Source organism: Sinocyclocheilus grahami, unplaced genomic scaffold, assembly GCF_001515645.1.
Source record: "Sinocyclocheilus grahami isolate Dianchi unplaced genomic scaffold, SAMN03320097.WGS_v1.1 scaffold546.1, whole genome shotgun sequence".
Classification (NCBI taxonomy): Eukaryota; Metazoa; Chordata; class Actinopteri; order Cypriniformes; family Cyprinidae; genus Sinocyclocheilus; species Sinocyclocheilus grahami.
In genome coordinates, this window is record NW_015505725.1 from 437,167 (window position 1) to 457,576 (window position 20,410).

General features: G+C 38.9%; 1 protein-coding gene across 1 annotated transcript in view; it reads right to left on the minus strand.

Moving 5' to 3' along the window:
- Positions 1 to 1,788: 1,788 nt before the first annotated feature.
- LOC107555823 (transcription initiation factor TFIID subunit 3-like) overlaps positions 1,789 to 20,410 on the minus strand; it is a 66,260-nt gene continuing 47,638 nt past the window's right edge. The window contains exons 3-7 of the mRNA XM_016238728.1: positions 17,647 to 19,352; positions 11,872 to 11,951; positions 5,709 to 5,964; positions 4,250 to 4,356; positions 1,789 to 2,360 (exon numbers count right to left, since the gene is read on the minus strand). Coding sequence (XP_016094214.1) covers positions 2,246 to 2,360; positions 4,250 to 4,356; positions 5,709 to 5,964; positions 11,872 to 11,951; positions 17,647 to 19,352 — 2,264 coding nt within the window. The 3' untranslated portion in view covers positions 1,789 to 2,245. The remainder of the gene's footprint in view (positions 2,361 to 4,249; positions 4,357 to 5,708; positions 5,965 to 11,871; positions 11,952 to 17,646; positions 19,353 to 20,410) is intronic.

Sequence of the window (20,410 nt, forward strand, 5' to 3'; positions counted from 1 at the left end):
ATCAGTGGTTACGTTTTATTTACAACACTGTTCCAGAACAGTACAACCCAAATATTCGAGTGAGTGGAGCGCATTTTAGTAAGGGGCATAACATTTCCGTCACACGCTTGAGGTATTCGGCCAATCACAACACACTAGATAGCTGGCCAATCAGAGCACACCGAGCTTTTCAGAACCATGAGCTTTGTAAAAATTGACACATTTCAGAAAGGCTGGGCATAGAGGAGCAACAATAATGTACAGTATGTGGAAAAATAATGTGTTTTTTGAACCTTAAACCGTGTAAACACATTGCATTACACCAAATACACAACATAATGTGACCCCTTTGATGTTTCCATTGGGCTAAATATTAAACCTAGTGGCATTTATTTTAAAAGAAGGAACACAAACAAACACCACAAAAGACATTTGTATGTTTTAAATAATGAAACAGTATATATACTGATGATAAGTATTTGGACAATGGCTTTCAAATGTTAATGAAACATGTACGTTAGGCTAATCATGGCTGTGTTGATATTCGTAAAAACATGGCAGTTGCGTGCACTTTTAAACAACAAATAACAGTTGAATAAACAATAAGTTAATATCATTACATTTTAATCGCAAAATTTGCCAGTTATTTTGAATGGTTTCGCTCCGCCAACGAAAACAGCTCCAAACAAAGCCACAGCAGAATCAGCGGCTGTGATCCGAACAACATTCGTTAGTTCCCGGGTGAATTATTGCTTTTGAAAGAATCGGTTGAGTGAATGATTCAATGATTCACTCATAAAAAGGCTGAATTGGAAATAACATACTACCATTCTGTTCTTGCTATTTCTGCAATTCCTTTATTTGCCAGAAATACGTTTGGGGGACCGGAACTAACGTAACATACTGTATATACTGGTACTTTAAAATATTAATAGTAGGCTATGATGTACCAAACAGATGATGCTTCAAATGTATATTTTTAAGAAGTCCGTTACCCTCAAATTCACAAAGGTGTAGCTTTTCACATAAACAATGAACATGTTCCACTAGTGTCACAATACTTATACTCATTACTCATAATACAACATTCATTTTAATCAGTAATGTATCAGTTTTATCATTAAAAAACATCTTTATGTGAAAAGTGTATTTTTTCTTTTAAATAAATACCACTTTCTGATACTTTGTTGCAACTGTAAACACTTTTATCTGTGACTAAAGTGTCCAAACACTTTTTTGGAGCTACTGTAAGTTTAAACAATTATATTTTTCAGGGACATGAATGAAATAGCACTTGACCTTGTGGGCATTGAGGGTTTTGTATGCACAACATATCATCATATTTGAATAAACAATGCCATCTCTGGTTATCTGTTGTTGTTGTGTTTTTTTTTATCAATGTGTTTTGGATAAAACATTTCAGTGCATAACTGACACTTCATTTAGCATATTTAACTCAACCTTGCAATATAAAAACATTTACAGTTCAGTTCTCAGAGATCATTTGACTGAAATGCCATATTCGATCCAAAAGCCTAAACGAACCATCTGAACAGAATGTACAGAAATATCACTCAAACAATAAAATACATTTATTTATAATTTTTCCACAGGGCGCATGAAAATCTTGACTTAAAGGGTTAGTTCACCCAAAAATGAAAATTCTGATCGACAAAGTAGTCCGTGTGACATCAGTGGTTCAATTGTAAAGTTACGAAGCTAAGAGGATACTTTTTTGTATCCTGATACTTCCTATCTGTACACTCCCACCCAAACAAACGACAAGACAACAAACAATAAGATGTGAAAAGGCAACTTTTAATTAAATCCATAGTAAAATGAAACTGCACCTCCAGTCAAAATCAATCAGAAGAATGATATTAAAAGGCAGATTATAGTACAGAATGTTTTTTTTCTCATGGTGATGTACATTTGATGAATCAGCACATTCATGGAACGACCTTTAATGAGGGCGAACTGAGAGGTTCCTTTTAACACACATCTACTGAACAATTATGAGCTTGATACAAAGATCATATAGACATACTGTATGATTCTCCACATAAAAAAGTAACATATACACATTTGAAATTTTCATTTAAAAAAATACATTATGATACTGGACACTGAGTTAAGTTAACCAAGTTAAAAGAAGGGCTAGGTGAAAAAAACAACAAAAAAAACAAACAAATGAGGAAAAACAGAGTTGGAAATGAATTAAGGCGAAAACAGATGAAGACAGAGACGGGAGAAAAAGAAATGTGGGTCAGTGCGCTTTGCGCTTCCTTTTTTTTGTCTTCTTGTCTTTCTTCTTGCCAGCGCATTTCACACAGAACCACGACTGGTCCTCTGGAGGGGCGGCTACAAGACCCACACAGGGCCTGAAAGAGACAGAAAGAGAGATAGATGAGTGTCAGTTACAAGATAGACTTGAATGATATCGATCTGTATGATGAACAACACAACTTATGTGGCAAGTTTGTATTTCTCATATATTTTGACAAATTCGAAACTGAGATTCGAAAAAAACATGTCTTTTATATATAAAAATACTTGATCATTCTCACCATCAAAATATCTCCTTTTATCATGAAAGACACAATTTGTTCTGTGTGCGTTTCTGTATTTTTGATCTTTGAGCGAAGCGCATGAAAAAGACGATTCCCAAAAAGCTTTACAGTAATGCCAGGCAATCTAGGCTCAGTTTGAGTTTTTTTTTTTGCTGTATGATTGGCACTTCCTCATATTCACTTTGTTTTGAGGTGTGTGTGGCTCTTGAAATTACATGAAAGAGAATTAGTGTAAAATATAGCAGCCTTGTAACTTTAATTATAATCAAAACATACTGCATTTTGTACTTGTATGTAGTGCTGGGCAGTATGACCAAAAATATATATCACGGTATTTTTAAAAATTATACCGGTTTCACGGTACATGATAGTATTTTTTTTTCATGCATGGCCGGGTGTTAACCATATTTTCTACTGATTGTGAGAGGAAATACTGCAGTATATTGACTTAGAATGCCCTATTTTACTGTCATGAGTGAATATTGTCAAAAAATACCACACTAAATAGTGACTAAACACGACCCCTTTTAATACATGTTAACCAGGAGTCACTCTCATTTATAATCGCGGTATCGTCTGATAAAATCAACATGCATCTACACTAAAGAGCGGCTATGCGGGTGGGTTGGCTATATTACTTTTTTGTCTCATGCAGCGCACTGCCTGCGTCTGAGTAACAAACTAAAAAAAACAACAAACAAAAAAAGTGCATGTGATATTAACAGATGAACTACGCTCATATTTATAATTCCTAACAATCAGTAAGTGACAGGTGCTAGGAAACGCTGTTTTGTACTCATTATTATTATTGACGAGTCGGCTGTGGTGTGGCCAACTGAATGCGCTGCTTCTCTGCCGCTCACTGCACAGAACAAACGCAAAAGAACCGGGAAAGTCAGACCTCACGTACGCGGGACAGCACTGGCGAAATCTTCCAACTGAACCATAGCTAAGGTTTATCCAAAAAAGTTGCTAGGCTTGTCAGTATGAATATTCTATGGAAAAAAGCCGCTAAAAGGGTCTGAAAGTTGCTAAATCTAGTGCTAAAGTCTCGCTCGTTTGTGTGAGACGCGGGAGCTGATGGCAGGGGACGCTGGATATTTGTGGCGGTCAATGTGGATATTGTGGATGAGTTCTTCTGTGTCATCACGTTCTATTAGTTCTACAGCTTCAGTTTCGAAACTTTCATGCTTAGTAACACATACAGCTGTTCCCTCACCACAGTGCACCAGTGAAAAGTGACCCCTTTCAAAAAGTGCCGCGTTCCAAACATTGTTTAAGCGACATATTATAAGCGACACCGTATTGCGGTATTTTAAAAATTCATATCATAACAAAAATAAACACCGGTATTCGGTATGAACCGGTATACCGCCCAGCATTACTTGTATGTCAAAAAGAGAGAGTTTGATCTGAAATTACTCCGAAATGTCTTGTGCACCACATAAGACGAATAAAGACGCAACTGTATGACTTCACCTGAAGTCAAGATGAAATCAAAAATGAGACAACTACCTTATAGACAAAATTTTAGTCCCGCCTACATTTTTTTTCCTGTAGAAAATTCTGATTCCTCAGAAAATGTCACGTTACGAGGAAAAAAAAACAAACAAATGAAAAACATGTTTGACGTTGACTTTACTGGAGAGAGGGATAAATATAGTGACTGTAATGTGAGAGAAGCTGAAAAAGGCTTTTACCAGTGATACCAGTCGTCACACTCGTCGCATCCGATCATGGGACTGCCGTCATCAGCTTTATTACATCCTGGGCAAATCCAGATCTGATTACCCCATTCATCCCGAATCTGTGATGAACAAAAACACAAGAATCAATCAAACAAACTTAACACTTCTGGCACTGGTCAAAAAGAGAAATAAAAGCAAGTGCTGTTCTACTATATACGTCACATCCTATATATATATATATATATATATATCTCTCGAGTCGGAGGTCTCACTGAGCATTTAAATGGTTTCCTGTTTTCAAAACTGCTTCCTGTTTTCAATGAAACATCAGCTTTCAAAATGTTATTTTTGACTTAAGAACACTTAAGAAAACACTTAGGAATTCTAGTATCACAACAATGTGTGCACATCACAAAAATGTAAATATAATTAAATATATGCAATATGTGTAATACATGCTTTATATTTTCAATGTTGCTAATGCCTCAATTATTAAATGCATGTTTGGATAAATCTAATTCAGTCAAATAATGTCTAAAAATGTCTACAAATATCTAAAAAAAATGTTTTTGACAATTTGTAGTTCAGTGCATAAAATTTAAAATATGTTTCTTGGTCAAAGTGACTTAAAATAATGAAGCTGATGCACATACATCTGTAGAGCTGTATATTGACGTAATGTAAGTATATTATTTAGCAGAAAAATATTTATTGTGATATTAATAATAAATTAATATAAATATAAAACATGAAATTATAATGTATAATAAATATAATTAAATATATGCAACATGTGTAATACATGCTTTATATTTTCAATGTTGCTAATGCCTCAATTATTAAATGCATGTTTGGATAAATCTAATTCAGTCAAATAATGTCTAAAAATGTCTACAAATATCTAAAAAAAAAATGTTTTTGACAATTTGTAGTTCAGTGCATAAAATTTAAAATATGTTTCTTGGTCAAAGTGACTTAAAATAATGAAGCTGATGCACATACATCTGTAGAGCTGTATATTGACGTAATGTAAGTATATTATTTAGCAGAAAAATATTTATTGTGATATTAATAATAAATTAATATAAATATAAAACATGAAATTATAATGTATAATACACAATGCAGTAATTCCTTTGTGTGTGTATATGTGAGACTCACCACGTATGCACTGACGGTCTCCGTGACAACGCTACATCCCTGTGTGTATATGTGAGACTCACCACGTATGCACTGACGGTCTCCGTGACAACGCTACATCCCTGTGTGTATATGTGAGACTCACCACGTATGCACTGACGGTCTCCGTGACAACGCTACATCCCTGTGTGTATATGTGAGACTCACCACGTATGCACTGACGGTCTCCGTGACAACGCTACATCCCTGTGTGTATATGTGAGACTCACCACGTATGCACTGACGGTCTCCGTGACAACGCTACATCCCTGTGTGTATATGTGAGACTCACCACGTATGCACTGACGGTCTCCGTGACAACGCTACATCCCCGTGCTTTGGCCTGGCTGGGTGGCTGCAGAATGGGGGCGGCTGGGGGTGGAGGGGGCAGGACAGGAGGAGGGCGGGGTGGAGGTGCTACAGGAGCAAGGGCAGGTGGAGGGGGAGCAGGAGGGGAACGCATCCGTGCTCCTGGACTGGACCTGGCCATTGGGGTCCGTGGTGGTGGAGGTGTGGGTTCTGAATCTGGGACCACCTTACTGATCACACTGGTGAAGAAAGGGAGAGAAAAAGAGGAAGGAAAGAATGGTTACACACTGTACAATATAATTGATTTATTTCATTGAATGAATGGTTTATTGTACTACTGTTTGTCTTTTATATAATTACGGTCACACTTTTTTATAAGGTCCAATTCTCACTATTAACTACGAAGTTTGCCTCAATAAACTCCTAATTCGCTGCTTATTAATAGTAAGGTACTTTTTTATATTTAGGTATGGGGTAGAATTAAGGGATCTAAAATATGATCATGCAGAATAAGAGATTAATGTGTGCTTTATAAGTACTAATAAACAGCCAATATGCTAGTGATATGCATGCTAGTTAATAGTGAGAACTGGTTCTTAAAATTAATTTACAGTTGTTTTTTCCCCCTCACATTTTGTACATTCATCGTACATGCATTTGTACAAAAACTGGTAATGTAAATATTTTTGTTGCAGGTTTTTGTATAAAAAAACCCCCACCTTATATCATGCAATATAATTTTTCTACGGCTAAAAACCAATATTATGGCCAATATTATAAATGAGCTTTTCTGTTTCTGTTTGATAAGTGAATAAATCAGTCAACCAATTAAATAAAATGGTAACACTTTACAATAAGGTTCATTAGTTACCATTAGTTAACTACTTTAGTTAACATGAACTAAGCATGAACAATACTTCTACAGCATTTATTAATCTTAGTTAATGTTAATTTCAACAGTTACTACTGCATTATTAAAATCAAAGGTTGTGCTTGTTAACATTAGTTAATGCGCTGTGAATTAACATGAACTAACTATGAACAACTGTATTTCATTAACTAACATTAACAAAGATTAATAAATACTGTAATAAATGTATTTGTCATTGTTTGTTCATGTTAGTTAATACATTAACTAACATTAACTAATGGAACCTTATTGTAAAGTGTTACCAATAAAATAAACAATTATTAAATTAATTAACAGTTTGGATGATTGATTGTGAATAAATAAATAAATAAAATGAGTAAAAAATAAAACCTACATCCAAAAAATATGAATATGTAAGTATTAATATGTATGAAAAAAGTTGTTCATATCAAATCTCTAAAAGAATGAGTAAACAAAATACCATGTTATTTTTTTGATGCCATACTTTTGCCTGTACATTGTAAACAGTAAGCAGTTCTTATGATATATGCTTTCAATATCAGCTAATATTGGCTGATATTTTCACCAATATATTAAGGATCCCTAAAAATTATAATCTGGCAATAGAGAATAACTGTTCATCTTTTAAATGCTGCCTGACCAACTGATTAAACCCTGCTGTTGCCGAGTAACAGGTTGATTGACAGGCTCAGAGAGCGTGGACAGGGGCGCTTGCTGTGGTATTGACCCTGAGAAGGGCGTGTCAAACGGTCAGCTCCGATTACACACACAGACATTCATTATTTATGCTTCATCTGACTGACACACACACACGCACACACACACACTACAACCATGCACAGGGATCCCTCTCGGGGCAAAGATGGTGTGGGTATGTCCTGTCCAGGATGTGACCTCAGGACCTTTCAGAGGTCAAAGTTCACCAATGCCAATGTTTCCACGTGCATCAAATGAGCTTCTGTTGAGATCTAGCAAAAATGTACACTGTAATCCTCTTTTTTTTTTGTTACTGCTGATATAAATACTCTTTTTCTCTTTTTTACGTTCATCACTGATATACTGTGCATCCCTAACGTCTTTCAAGCTAAAATACAAGTTAAACATAAACAACATCTAAAGCTTTTTGCTTATGTAAACGAAACAAAACACAAGGACAGACATAAAAACATATTTTCCTCTTGAAAGGACTGCTGATTGTGTTTTTCTACACATACAACTACAGGTGCAAGAAAAGAGCACAACACAGGCAACATCAGAGGCACGGCACTCACTCCCGAGCTGAGAATAAAGGCCTTCCTGTACAAACACACACACACATAGACGTAAACACTGTTTCCTGTCCTGCATGCAGGTGCAACTGAAGAGGTGAGGAAGAAATTCAAAAGCACAGTCAAAACACTGTGCAGACGCTATACTTTCTGAGTCTAAATCACACTGGCCATTAAAGCGACATCAGTCACATGTAGACGTTCAGGAATCAGTAATCGCCTTACCTGTAGTATGGCGCTGTGTGTGTGTCTCCGTGACAACGCTACATCCCCGTGCTTTGGCCTGGCTGGGGGGCTGCAGAATGGGGGCGGCTGGGGGTGGAGGGGGCAGGACAGGAGGGGGGCGGGGTGGAGGTGCTACAGGAGCAAGGGCAGGTGGAGGGGGAGCAGGAGGGGAACGCATCCGTGCTCCTGGACTGGACCTGGCCATTGGGGTCCGGGGTGGTGGAGGGGTGGGTTATACAGGTGTGGGTTCTGAATCTGGGACCACCTTACTGATCACACTGGTGAAGAAAGGGAGAGAAAAAGAGGAAGGAAAGAATGGTTACACACTGTACAATATAATTTATTTATTTCATTGAATGAATGGTTTATTGTACTACTGTTTGTCTTTTATATAATTACGGTCACACTTTTTTATAAGGTCCAATTCTCACTATTAACTACGAAGTTTGCCTCAATAAACTCCTAATTCACTGCTTATTAATAGTAAGGTACTTTTTTTATATTTAGGTATGGGGTAGAATTAAGGGATCTAAAATATGATCATGCAGAATAAGAGATTAATGTGTGCTTTATAAGTACTAATAAACAGCCAATATGCTAGTGATATGCATGCTAGTTAATAGTGAGAACTGGTTCTTAAAATTAATTTACAGTTGTTTTTTCCCCCTCACATTTTGTACATTCATCGTACATGCATTTGTACAAAAACTGGTAATGTAAATATTTTTGTTGCAGGTTTTTGTATAAAAAAACCCCCACCTTATATCATGCAATATAATTTTTCTACGGCTAAAAACCAATATTATGGCCAATATTATAAATGAGCTTTTCTGTTTCTGTTTGATAAGTGAATAAATCAGTCAACCAATTAAATAAAATGGTAACACTTTACAATAAGGTTCATTAGTTACCATTAGTTAACTACTTTAGTTAACATGAACTAAGCATGAACAATACTTCTACAGCATTTATTAATCTTAGTTAATGTTAATTTCAACAGTTACTACTGCATTATTAAAATCAAAGGTTGTGCTTGTTAACATTAGTTAATGCGCTGTGAATTAACATGAACTAACTATGAACAACTGTATTTCATTAACTAACATTAACAAAGATTAATAAATACTGTAATAAATGTATTTGTCATTGTTTGTTCATGTTAGTTAATACATTAACTAACATTAACTAATGGAACCTTATTGTAAAGTGTTACCAATAAAATAAACAATTATTAAATTAATTAACAGTTTGGATGATTGATTGTGAATAAATAAATAAATAAAATGAGTAAAAAATAAAACCTACATCCAAAAAATATGAATATGTAAGTATTAATATGTATGAAAAAAGTTGTTCATATCAAATCTCTAAAAGAATGAGTAAACAAAATACCATGTTATTTTTTTGATGCCATACTTTTGCCTGTACATTGTAAACAGTAAGCAGTTCTTATGATATATGCTTTCAATATCAGCTAATATTGGCTGATATTTTCACCAATATATTAAGGATCCCTAAAAATTATAATCTGGCAATAGAGAATAACTGTTCATCTTTTAAATGCTGCCTGACCAACTGATTAAACCCTGCTGTTGCCGAGTAACAGGTTGATTGACAGGCTCAGAGAGCGTGGACAGGGGTGCTTGCTGTGGTATTGACCCTGAGAAGGGCGTGTCAAACGGTCAGCTCCGATTACACACACAGACATTCATTATTTATGCTTCATCTGACTGACACACACACACGCACACACACACACTACAACCATGCACAGGGATCCCTCTCGGGGCAAAGATGGTGTGGGTATGTCCTGTCCAGGATGTGACCTCAGGACCTTTCAGAGGTCAAAGTTCACCAATGCCAATGTTTCCACGTGCATCAAATGAGCTTCTGTTGAGATCTAGCAAAAATGTACACTGTAATCCTCTTTTTTTTTTGTTACTGCTGATATAAATACTCTTTTTCTCTTTTTTACGTTCATCACTGATATACTGTGCATCCCTAACGTCTTTCAAGCTAAAATACAAGTTAAACATAAACAACATCTAAAGCTTTGTGCTTATGTAAACGAAATAAAAACACAAGGACAGACATAAAAACATATTTTCCTCTTGAAAGGACTGCTGATTGTGTTTTTCTACACATACAACTACAGGTGCAAGAAAAGAGCACAACACAGGCAACATCAGAGGCACGGCACTCACTCCCGGGCTGAGAATAAAGGCCTTCCTGTACAAACACACACACACATAGACGTAAACACTGTTTCCTGTCCTGCATGCAGGTGCAACTGAAGAGGTGAGGAAGAAATTCAAAAGCACAGTCAAAACACTGTGCAGACGCTATACTTTCTGAGTCTAAATCACACTGGCCATTAAAGCGACATCAGTCACATGTAGACGTTCAGGAATCAGTAATCGTCTTACCTGTAGTATGGCGCTGTGTGTGTGTGAGGGGGTTAAGTGGTGTGAACACTGGTGCTATTGATAGGAGTGTGCAGGAGGGGGCCATGATGTGGGGAGTGTGTGTGTGTGTGTGTGTGTTTGCCCCCCTCCAAGACCTCATGGGCCGTCTGGGACTGGTCACAAGACCAAAAGCCTGAAACTCACACCTGTACACAGACTCTGAGACTCTGACCACACAGAGAGCTGCCTGATACTCTCAACCTTTCGTGTGTGTATGTGTGTGTGTGTGTGTGTGAGGTACTTACATCTTGTCTTGTCCAGCGCCCACTCTGAGGGTCAGTCGGGGTATGACAGGAGACGGTGGGACAGCAGGAAGAACATCAGCCTAAACAGACAGAAATAATTTGAAATATATTATATATATATATCAGTTCAGGTCAGGTCGCCACTGAATTATTAAGCTTAGGGATAGGCTATGTGGCCAAAAATATTACCAGTTATTTTTTCATATCATTTGACATTAACATTTATCGGAATATTTATTGCACACCATTAACAAGGAAAGGAAATTCCACATTCCACACAGAGTAAGCCACCTTTTAATTTAAGAACCCATTTTATTTTATTTTTTTGATTCTGTATTTTGATTTAATACAAAAGTATCAAAAATGCTACCGAATGAAATGTATTATTTCTAAATGGTTGACAATTTAACAAATCATCTAAAATGTAATCAATATTAATAAAAAAAAAAATCTTGAAAGGACTGCTGATTGTGTTTTTCTACACATACAACTACAGGTGCAAGAAAAGAGCACAACACAGGCAACATCAGAGGCACGGCACTCACTCCCGGGCTGAGAATAAAGGCCTTCCTGTACAAACACACACACACATAGACGTAAACACTGTTTCCTGTCCTGCATGCAGGTGCAACTGAAGAGGTGAGGAAGAAATTCAAAAGCACAGTCAAAACACTGTGCAGACGCTATACTTTCTGAGTCTAAATCACACTGGCCATTAAAGCGACATCAGTCACATGTAGACGTTCAGGAATCAGTAATCGTCTTACCTGTAGTATGGCGCTGTGTGTGTGTGAGGGGGTTAAGTGGTGTGAACACTGGTGCTATTGATAGGAGTGTGCAGGAGGGGGCCATGATGTGGGGAGTGTGTGTGTGTGTGTGTGTGTTTGCCCCCCTCCAAGACCTCATGGGCCGTCTGGGACTGGTCACAAGACCAAAAGCCTGAAACTCACACCTGTACACAGACTCTGAGACTCTGACCACACAGAGAGCTGCCTGATACTCTCAACCTTTCGTGTGTGTATGTGTGTGTGTGTGTGTGTGAGGTACTTACATCTTGTCTTGTCCAGCACCCACTCTGAGGGTCAGTCGAGGTATTACAGGAGACGGTGGGACAGCGGGAAGAACATCAGCCTAAACCAAGACAGACATCATTTGAAATGTATATAAATTCAGGTCAGGTCGTCATTGAATTATTTAAGCTTAGGGATGGGCGATGTGGCCAAAAATATTACCACTATTATTTTTTTCATATCATTCGATATTGACATTTATCAGAATATTTATTGGACACCATTAACAGGGAAAGGTAACACAGGTAACACTAGCAGTAAAAATGTAATCAATACAGCAAAAATGTAAAGAAAGATTATTATACATATCTTTTTTTATTTTGATTGAATACTTATCATAAAAATGCTATCAAATGAAATTAATGTAAAACTGAAACTTTTTCTAAAATGTAATCAATATCCACCTTATTTTTTTTAACGTGGAAGTAAGCTGTTTTCGGTGAATGTGCGAGACCTTCCGGTTCATTAGCAGTGGTAGGGAAATAACGAGAAGAATAACAAAGTGCAAATGGTAAAATTGCTTGTGTTACAAACCAGTGTGTTTATAATTAAGATAAAACATTAAAATAATATGGTGAGAAACACCAGTTTGCAGTATCAAGCAGCAAAACGAGCCGTTTTCTACAACTAAACAGCTGAAAGCGGATGACACCGGAAGCCAGACACATTAAATTTACAAATGGCAGCACCCACTGTAACGGGACAAATAAGGTGGATAGCAATTAATTAAAAAAATATGATTACAGATATATAATATATATATATATATATATATATTTTTTTTTTAATAAACATCTATGTTGATTTATCACCCTGCCCTATTTAAGGTTTCTTTAATGCTATAGTCTGTTCAGTAGGGATTACAAATGACACAATAATTATCTCATGATAACCAATATACCACTCAATGTAATTATTCTATTCTGTTTTGCCTGGGGTTTTTTGTTTTGTTTTTTGATACAATATTCAAATTTAAGATGTGAATGGGAATTTGACATGCTTCTTGGTGAAATCAGGCAACAGCACATAATACACAGCAGAAAAGAAAAGAATCAATATGAATATAAAATGTGATAGCCTATAACTAGCTTCAATATTGGTTTAAAAATAATAAATTATAATGAAATTCAAATATAAAAATCCCAAAATAATGGCCTGATAGATACACAACAGTCTGTAACTCTAAAAGTGTCCGTTTTCACACAGGTTACGTACACTGTGCAGCTAAATTCAGTTTTCAATCCCTTTTCTGAGGGCTTAATCCTGTTCAATCCAGAATTGGTTACAATGCGACAACTGCATTCTAAAGTTGAATTCAGAAAATTCAGAAAGTGAGAACCGAATTTTCAGTGAATCTAAAGAATGTCTACAGAACCTAACAACTACTTCACCATTAGTTTTACATGCATAAAACATGGCATCTCAGTTGACAACAGTTTACTGAAAAACTGGAGGATATTAATGCATCAATAGGTTGGTAATATCGCTGTCTATAAAATAGCTATCGCCAAACAGGTTAAATGCTGGCATACTTGTTTTGTTTACAGCAGCAAGACACCAAATTAGACTGTTAACCATCACTGGTTTGGGGTAGCAGGATCATCCCTGTATTTCTCATACACAGGGAATGACTACTTAAAAACACGGTTGTCTTTTCCAAAACTTGCAGTGTCGACATGATTGTGAACATCAAAATTCAGCTATTATATTAATACAAATCAGCTACTAATGGAGACAAGAGTACACAGCTTCACCTCAGATGCTCACACTTAACACGGCAGATGGACAACATGGTGTCCTGCTAATCCAGTTTAGCTAGCACCAGGGTCAATCCTCCTGAAAAGCCCTTCATGTACACACACCTCTGATGCTGGCAGTGGTGTGTCCTGTCTGAGGCCATGGAGGCAGGGATGAATGGAGAGAGGGGCACGAACAGACCCCAGAACAGAGATAAAAACAGCAGAATGGGATGAGGAACTGAACAAAGCGCATGAGAGATGGAGGAGATGATAGCGTAGGGACGGATAACGCGGCGCTAGCGGAGGAGACCGGTGTAGAGTGTGTCTCGGGGGTTTTTCCGAGGCTTAACGAGAGTGAGGTGCTCTTTGTGTGTTTGTGTTGGGGAGAATCCCTGCCGCTGTGGCGCTTTTGTCTGCCCAGATCCCCCATAATGCCGCTGCACTAATTGTTTAACACAGAAACGTGTCTTTTCTCCCTTTAATGTTTTTGTTTTTATTGTTGCGCCGCGCATTCATTACAAAACCTTTGTGGATTTGGAGACTCCTCCCTGTGTCTCGCTCACTCTCTCTGTCTGCCACCCCATCCTCTCTCTTTCTCTCTGTTTTTCACATCCTTCTATGGAAAGAGGGGAACGTAAGTATCAGCAGAATTGAGAGGATGGCTGGCAGGTTGCATCATTTGGAGAGAATAGGAGCGTGAGAAGCCGTGTTAGCCACTGCATTAGCATATATGCATGTACAAACCTGGCGAGTGATGCCAAAAAAAAAAATGTCTGGAGATATGCCTGCACTCACAATTCTCCTTCTCCGATTCGCTTTCAGATCTGATTGTCCCAAATGGATGGCTTTTATGAAGCATTATAACCATGACTATCACACGTCTCTTCTAGCGATACTTGCTTGGGAAAGCACCCTGATTGCTCCTATATACGGGTTACACTATACTGGGGCTATACAAGGGCTGCAACTCTAAACTGCCATAAAAGATTTATCAGCAGTTTGTACTTCAGTTGATTAGAGGAGCTCTTGAGTTAACTCTGGACTCGGCACAATGAATTTTAGACTGCCGTGTTAATCTATGGAAAACTCCTCTGAGAGAAACAGGCAAAACAAACTTGTTTCTCATGGTATCAGTGTTTCCTGCTCGGCTATTCAACAGTGGTGCTGCTTAATCTACTGCACCACGCCAAAATAAATTATATTTTCACTGAGTTGTGACTTTGCAGTCTGAATTGAATGCGATGAAATGAAGAGTTGGTGGTACAAAATAATACAAAGACAATAATCAGATTCTTAAAAATTGGTTCTGCTTCAGGACCCAGATTTTACTTTGGACTCAAATGGTGAGTTAACACAGTAGCTCAATTCTTTATTATACAGAAAAGGCAGGACTGGTTTTATCCGTTAGGAATTGACCTCAACCCAAATGAAGGGAAATGGAATCCAGTGTAGACAGATTCACAGATTATAATGCTTTCTATTTGCTTTTAATGTGTCACGTCGCTCGTGTTTAATGTAACGACAGTGTAAGGCTTATGAGACTAATAATTTTACTTCTTGGCTGACATCCACAATCCTTTTCCATACAACCTAGGGCTGGTCGACAAACAATATCATATGGAGACACAATAAAAAAAATAATAATAATTTAAGGAAAAATAAAATGGATTTTGTGAAGCCCTAATTAAAGTTATGTTTACATTCATCCTCAAGGTATAACACAGCATGTGGAAAGGTTTTCATTCCTTATTAATGATAAATTAATATAGTGATAAATATTGATATCACATGATACGGGGGAAAAAATATTGTGATATTGTTGCCCTAATACAACCACATACCGCTTTTCATCACTTTTCATGATCCAATAATTTACAGTGAATAAAATCAAGTCCCTGCCTATGTTTTTTTTTGACTATCATGTTTTAATCTGAAACACATTAAATTGGATGCAAAAACCATTTCATTTTGACTTACAACTATTGCCCCCTTGTTTTTCAGTGAGCAACTACGGAACTAAGGACTAACTAAAGATTAGGGACCCATTGTGAGAAAAAAAAATAGCATAATCTCTTTCTCTTCTTTCCATCTCCCTTTTCACCGTATCGTTTGTTTCCACTTTTGCTCCCTTTTCTCCTCTCTCTCCTGCCATCATTCTCTCTCAATTCCTGTAATTCCGTGTTTGGTAGCAGTAGTTCCGAGGCAGTTCTCAGGAAACAGCACTGGATGTTGTGGTTAAGGTCCAGAGATAGCAGATTGCATTGTGGTCCCACAGCACTGGCATTGTGGCTGGATTTGTCCGGTTTTATGTAAACGCAATACTCTTTTCACCTGAACTAATACAACCAGTGGCGTAAAACCCCTTACTGCTACTGACGGCATTTTTCTGCTAATCTCTATGGATTTAAGTCCCTTGCACACATACCTCAGGCCAACGACTGATAACCCCCCGGCTCCCCACCCCCTCATCTCTTTCCCTCTCTCTTTTTCCTCATTCCTCTCACTCTCTTGTCTCTTTTTCTTTTCTCCTGGATGGCAGCAAAGCAGCCTTGCAAAAAATGAAAGTGATGGAAAGATTTAAGCAGGTGGAGAACGAGAGAAATCACTTTCTCAATCCCATCTCCCAGTGGCAGCAGGAGAAGGAGAAAAAGATGGAGAGAAAAAGAGAGTGCGGGGGGTCAGGGATTCAGGTAACGAAAGAAAAAGAGACAGAAAGCAGGAAAAATGGAATTCCGCAGCAGTCCAAATCAATTCAAGCTGCTCTGATGTGGTGTACACATGCATTATCACTGTATTGGATGGTGAAAAGCATTTGGAGGATGAGTTTGATAAAGAACTAATACACTCTTTTGCTCAAGCTCTTTTGCAGACACACATACGTATACACTCTGTAAAATGTGGTATGAATTGGGTAAACAGAGGCTTTGAGGTGTATTATCCCTTGTTTGATTTGCACACAGATTGATAGTCTGTTGTGTATGTGTGTGTGTGCACACAGGGGCTCCATGCAAGGAGCAGGATTCCAGGGACAAATCGACCGGAAAAGACGGAAATGTAAATGTAGCTCAGCGATCTACCTCTGATCTCAAAGGTACACACACAAGGACAGAAAGATACACACACACACAACGCTATAACGGGGCCAGCTAGTAGGTATGAATTGGGTAAACAGAGGCTTTGAGGTGTATTATCCCTTGTTTGATTTGCACACAGATTGATAGTCTGTTGTGTATGTGTGTGTGTGTGTGCACACAGGGGCTCCATGCAAGGAGCAGGATTCCAGGGACAAATCGACCGGAAAAGACGGAAATGTAAATGTAGCTCAGCGATCTACCTCTGATCTCAAAGGTACACACACAAGGACAGAAAGATACACACACACACAACGCTATAACGGGGCCAGCTAGTAAATCTATCTGTGTGACTCTCTTGTGTATTGCATTATTGATGCTGCACCTGATAGTCATATTGAATTCATGTGGAAGTTTTATGAATGGCCTATGTGGCCTTATTTAGCTGGCATTCAGCGATGAGTACATCATGCAGTTGGATATCCATATGATGCAAAGCTGTGTACATGTATACCTTGTTGCTGTTGAATATTGTTTCACTCAGAAATATGAGGTTACAGATATATAATTGTTTGAAGTTGTTAAGATCATTCCATGTTGACTTTTAACTAGTTTTCAGCAAAATGACTTTCTTCCAACAAAGTGCAGCGTAGCATGACAAAATGTAACTCCATTTCAGAATCAATTTAAGTGAATCAATTTGTTTAGGAAGGTTCAAGTAAATGAATCTGTTCACAACATTTGTGTTTTCAATATCTGTTATTTCAATTGGGGTGTTTTCTAGTTTCATAATAAAAAAAGAGGTGGAACAATATAGAAAGATTTTGCAATGTACCTAGCTACTTTTTGTTAGTAGACTGTAGTGTAGCTTTTGGTGTAAGCAGTGAAAGTAGCTTTCCCAGTACAGTGTGAGACCAGGGACTTTGCAAGTGCTAGGGCGTCTTACCAATAAACTTGATTTCTCAAGTTTTGGCTTGTCTTTCTCCTTTTCCTTCATCTTTTCTTTCTTCTCTTTGTCTTTCTTCTTCTCTTCTTTATCTCGCTCCTTCTCCCTTGCCCGTTCCTTCTCCCGTTCCTTTTCACGCTCCTTCTCTCTATCTTTCTCCTTCTCTTTTTTCTTCTTCTTCTCTTTCTTGTCCTTCTTCTTGTCCTTGTCTTTGCTCTTGGTATCCTTGGGGTACGGGAACAATTTATCAGGGAGTATTGGTGGCAAAGGGGGCAACATTGACGGAACTCGTAGGCAGGTCTGGGGGCTGAAGAGTGGGCTGGTGGCGCCAACGGCAGCGACAATGTCTTTGGTTCCTTGAGATATCCTCTTCTCCTCCTTGCCTCGCTCCTTGCCCTTGTCTCGTTTCTCTTTCTTGATTTTTTCTTTATCTTTCTTCTTGTCCTTGTGCTTGTCCTTCTCTTTCTTCCCGCTAATGCCATCTCTCCGCTCTTCACCTCCGACTCCTAGCGATAGCTCTGGCCAGGGCATCTTGTTCTCCTCTACCTGCCCTCGCACCTTTTCTCGCTTCTTCTCCTTGTCCTTGTTCTTGTCCTTGTTCTTTCCTTTCTCTTTGCCCTTCTCCTTGAGTCGCTCCTTGTCTTTCTTCAACTTGGCCCTGATGTCCTTCTTGAGTTTCTTCTTCAGAAGGGTAGCGGTAGCTGGGTTTTTTCGTTCCTGGGGAGGTTTGAGAGGTGGCGGCGGTGTGGGAGGTGAGTCAGGTGGGGACGAAAAGTAAGTGGGTTCTGGAGGTGAAAGACTTGGAGTCTGAATTGGCTTTTGACCCTGATTGGCCTTTCGGATGACTTCGTCTATAGAGTCATCCATCGTCCAGTGGTTGGGTGGGTTGAGATTTGGGGGAACTAGTGGAAGTGGGTGTTTTCCGATGAGAGGTTGTGGAGGTTTGATGTGGCTAAGTATATGTTTAGGTGCAGGTTTTGGAGGGTTTGGCCCCTCACTGTCCGAGTCCGAGTCGTAAGCAAATGGGTCTGATGTGCCATCTCCATCCGCACAAGCACGTGCAATCACAGCAGCAATAGAGTTCTCAATATCCTCATCTCCTGTATCATGAGCTCTGAACTGGCAATCACGAGAACTATCATCTCCAGGAGGTCCAGCCCAACCACGTCCTGTTGCACCCAAATGGGCAAGGCTTGGCCTTGGGCTACGTGGGCTTTTGGGCCTAACGGGTGACCTCTTTCCTGCCTTCTGATTGGTCTTGGGTGGGGTCAACATAAGTGGTCGCCCCAATACACCAGTGGGTGCAGAACCACCACCTCTTTTGGGTGATTTGTTCTTCTGCCGTGCAGGAGAGAGCGAGGGCAATTTCGGCTTGTGTCCAGGTGTAGGAGGTGCCAAAGGAGGTCGGGGTAATTCAGGGGAGAGGGGAGGGGAGGGGGAATGGGGCATGTGTTGGGAATTGAGGGAACTGAGAGGTTCCCGTGGCTCATAACTCCATTCGGGGCTAACGCCAGGTTTTGTGCTCAGGCGGGGTCTCTTGGCGGCAGGTAATAGACCCTCAGGCCTAGGACTCTGTCCGCCGTGACGACTAAGCCAGTTCTCATCATTCTCCTCTTCCTCACCATCCTCTTCCTCACCCAGGGAGACCTGCATGGCCTCGGCAGAAGTGCCCATATCTGCAGGAACCGGCTCCTCCTCTTCCTCATCTGCCAGAAGGAAAAGTACAAATATTAATAATATCCAACCAGAATTTCCAAAAAGCAAGAACAGAGAGCTGAGAAACAGGATCAGATAATTATGTAAGCCAGACTGAAAACCACTGATTCAGCCCTGTTTTGTAAATATGATAGATAATAAGAAAGAACGTAACAGGGAAAAATAAGAAAAAGGGCAATATTGACAATATTAACAGAGAGGGAACATCTCAGGGTGGAATGGAGGGCAGATATCAGAGCAACAGATCAAAATCATCCACACCTGATTACACAGCAGAACAACAGAGCGAACAAGATACACACACACACACACACAAAATCAGACCCACATCCAAGTGCAGAAGAAATCTCTAGTTAAATCAAACTTTTTTATGTCTCCAAGCACTACAAATGCACGCACACACATTACACACCAGGGTGGTGTGATACCAGTTAACCAGTGGTAATCTGGCCAATGCAACTCTCTGCACCACAATAGATGACAGGAAGTGCAGGCAGGGCCCTCTGACACTCTCTATTATAAATAGTGTAATCTATATGGTAATATTGTTGTATTCTATAAGCGGAGAATGGGGATAAGATAACATTGTGACTTTAGGCTTTCTTCCGACCGGTGGAATGGTAATAGTTATCAAAGGTTATTTGGGAATGACACGTCAGCTGCTCTCTGATTGGCTGGGGCCGGTTATTTATGATACGAATTATGATAAAGATGATGTCTCTTCTGCGTCGGTCGCTCTCCCTCTCCTCGGCCCTCTCGCACAATAAATTGCTATCGTTAATCACGGGAAGGCTTTGTGCTAGCGTGATTACCGTGCCAGCGCCGTAATAAGAATTTTTATTTAAAGGAAGAATATGGATTTGTCACCGCCTCCTCAGCATGAAGTAAAGTGACAGTATTTCACAGCGCTGACATTTAATTTGTATGGGGAAAAAAAGCAGCATGGGTGATATTTGCATTTTATGGCTCCATCCTCCATTTCCTTTCTTGTTGGAATAGAAGTACTCTCTCTTTCTTTGACACAATTGGACGTTTCCAAGACCAAGGC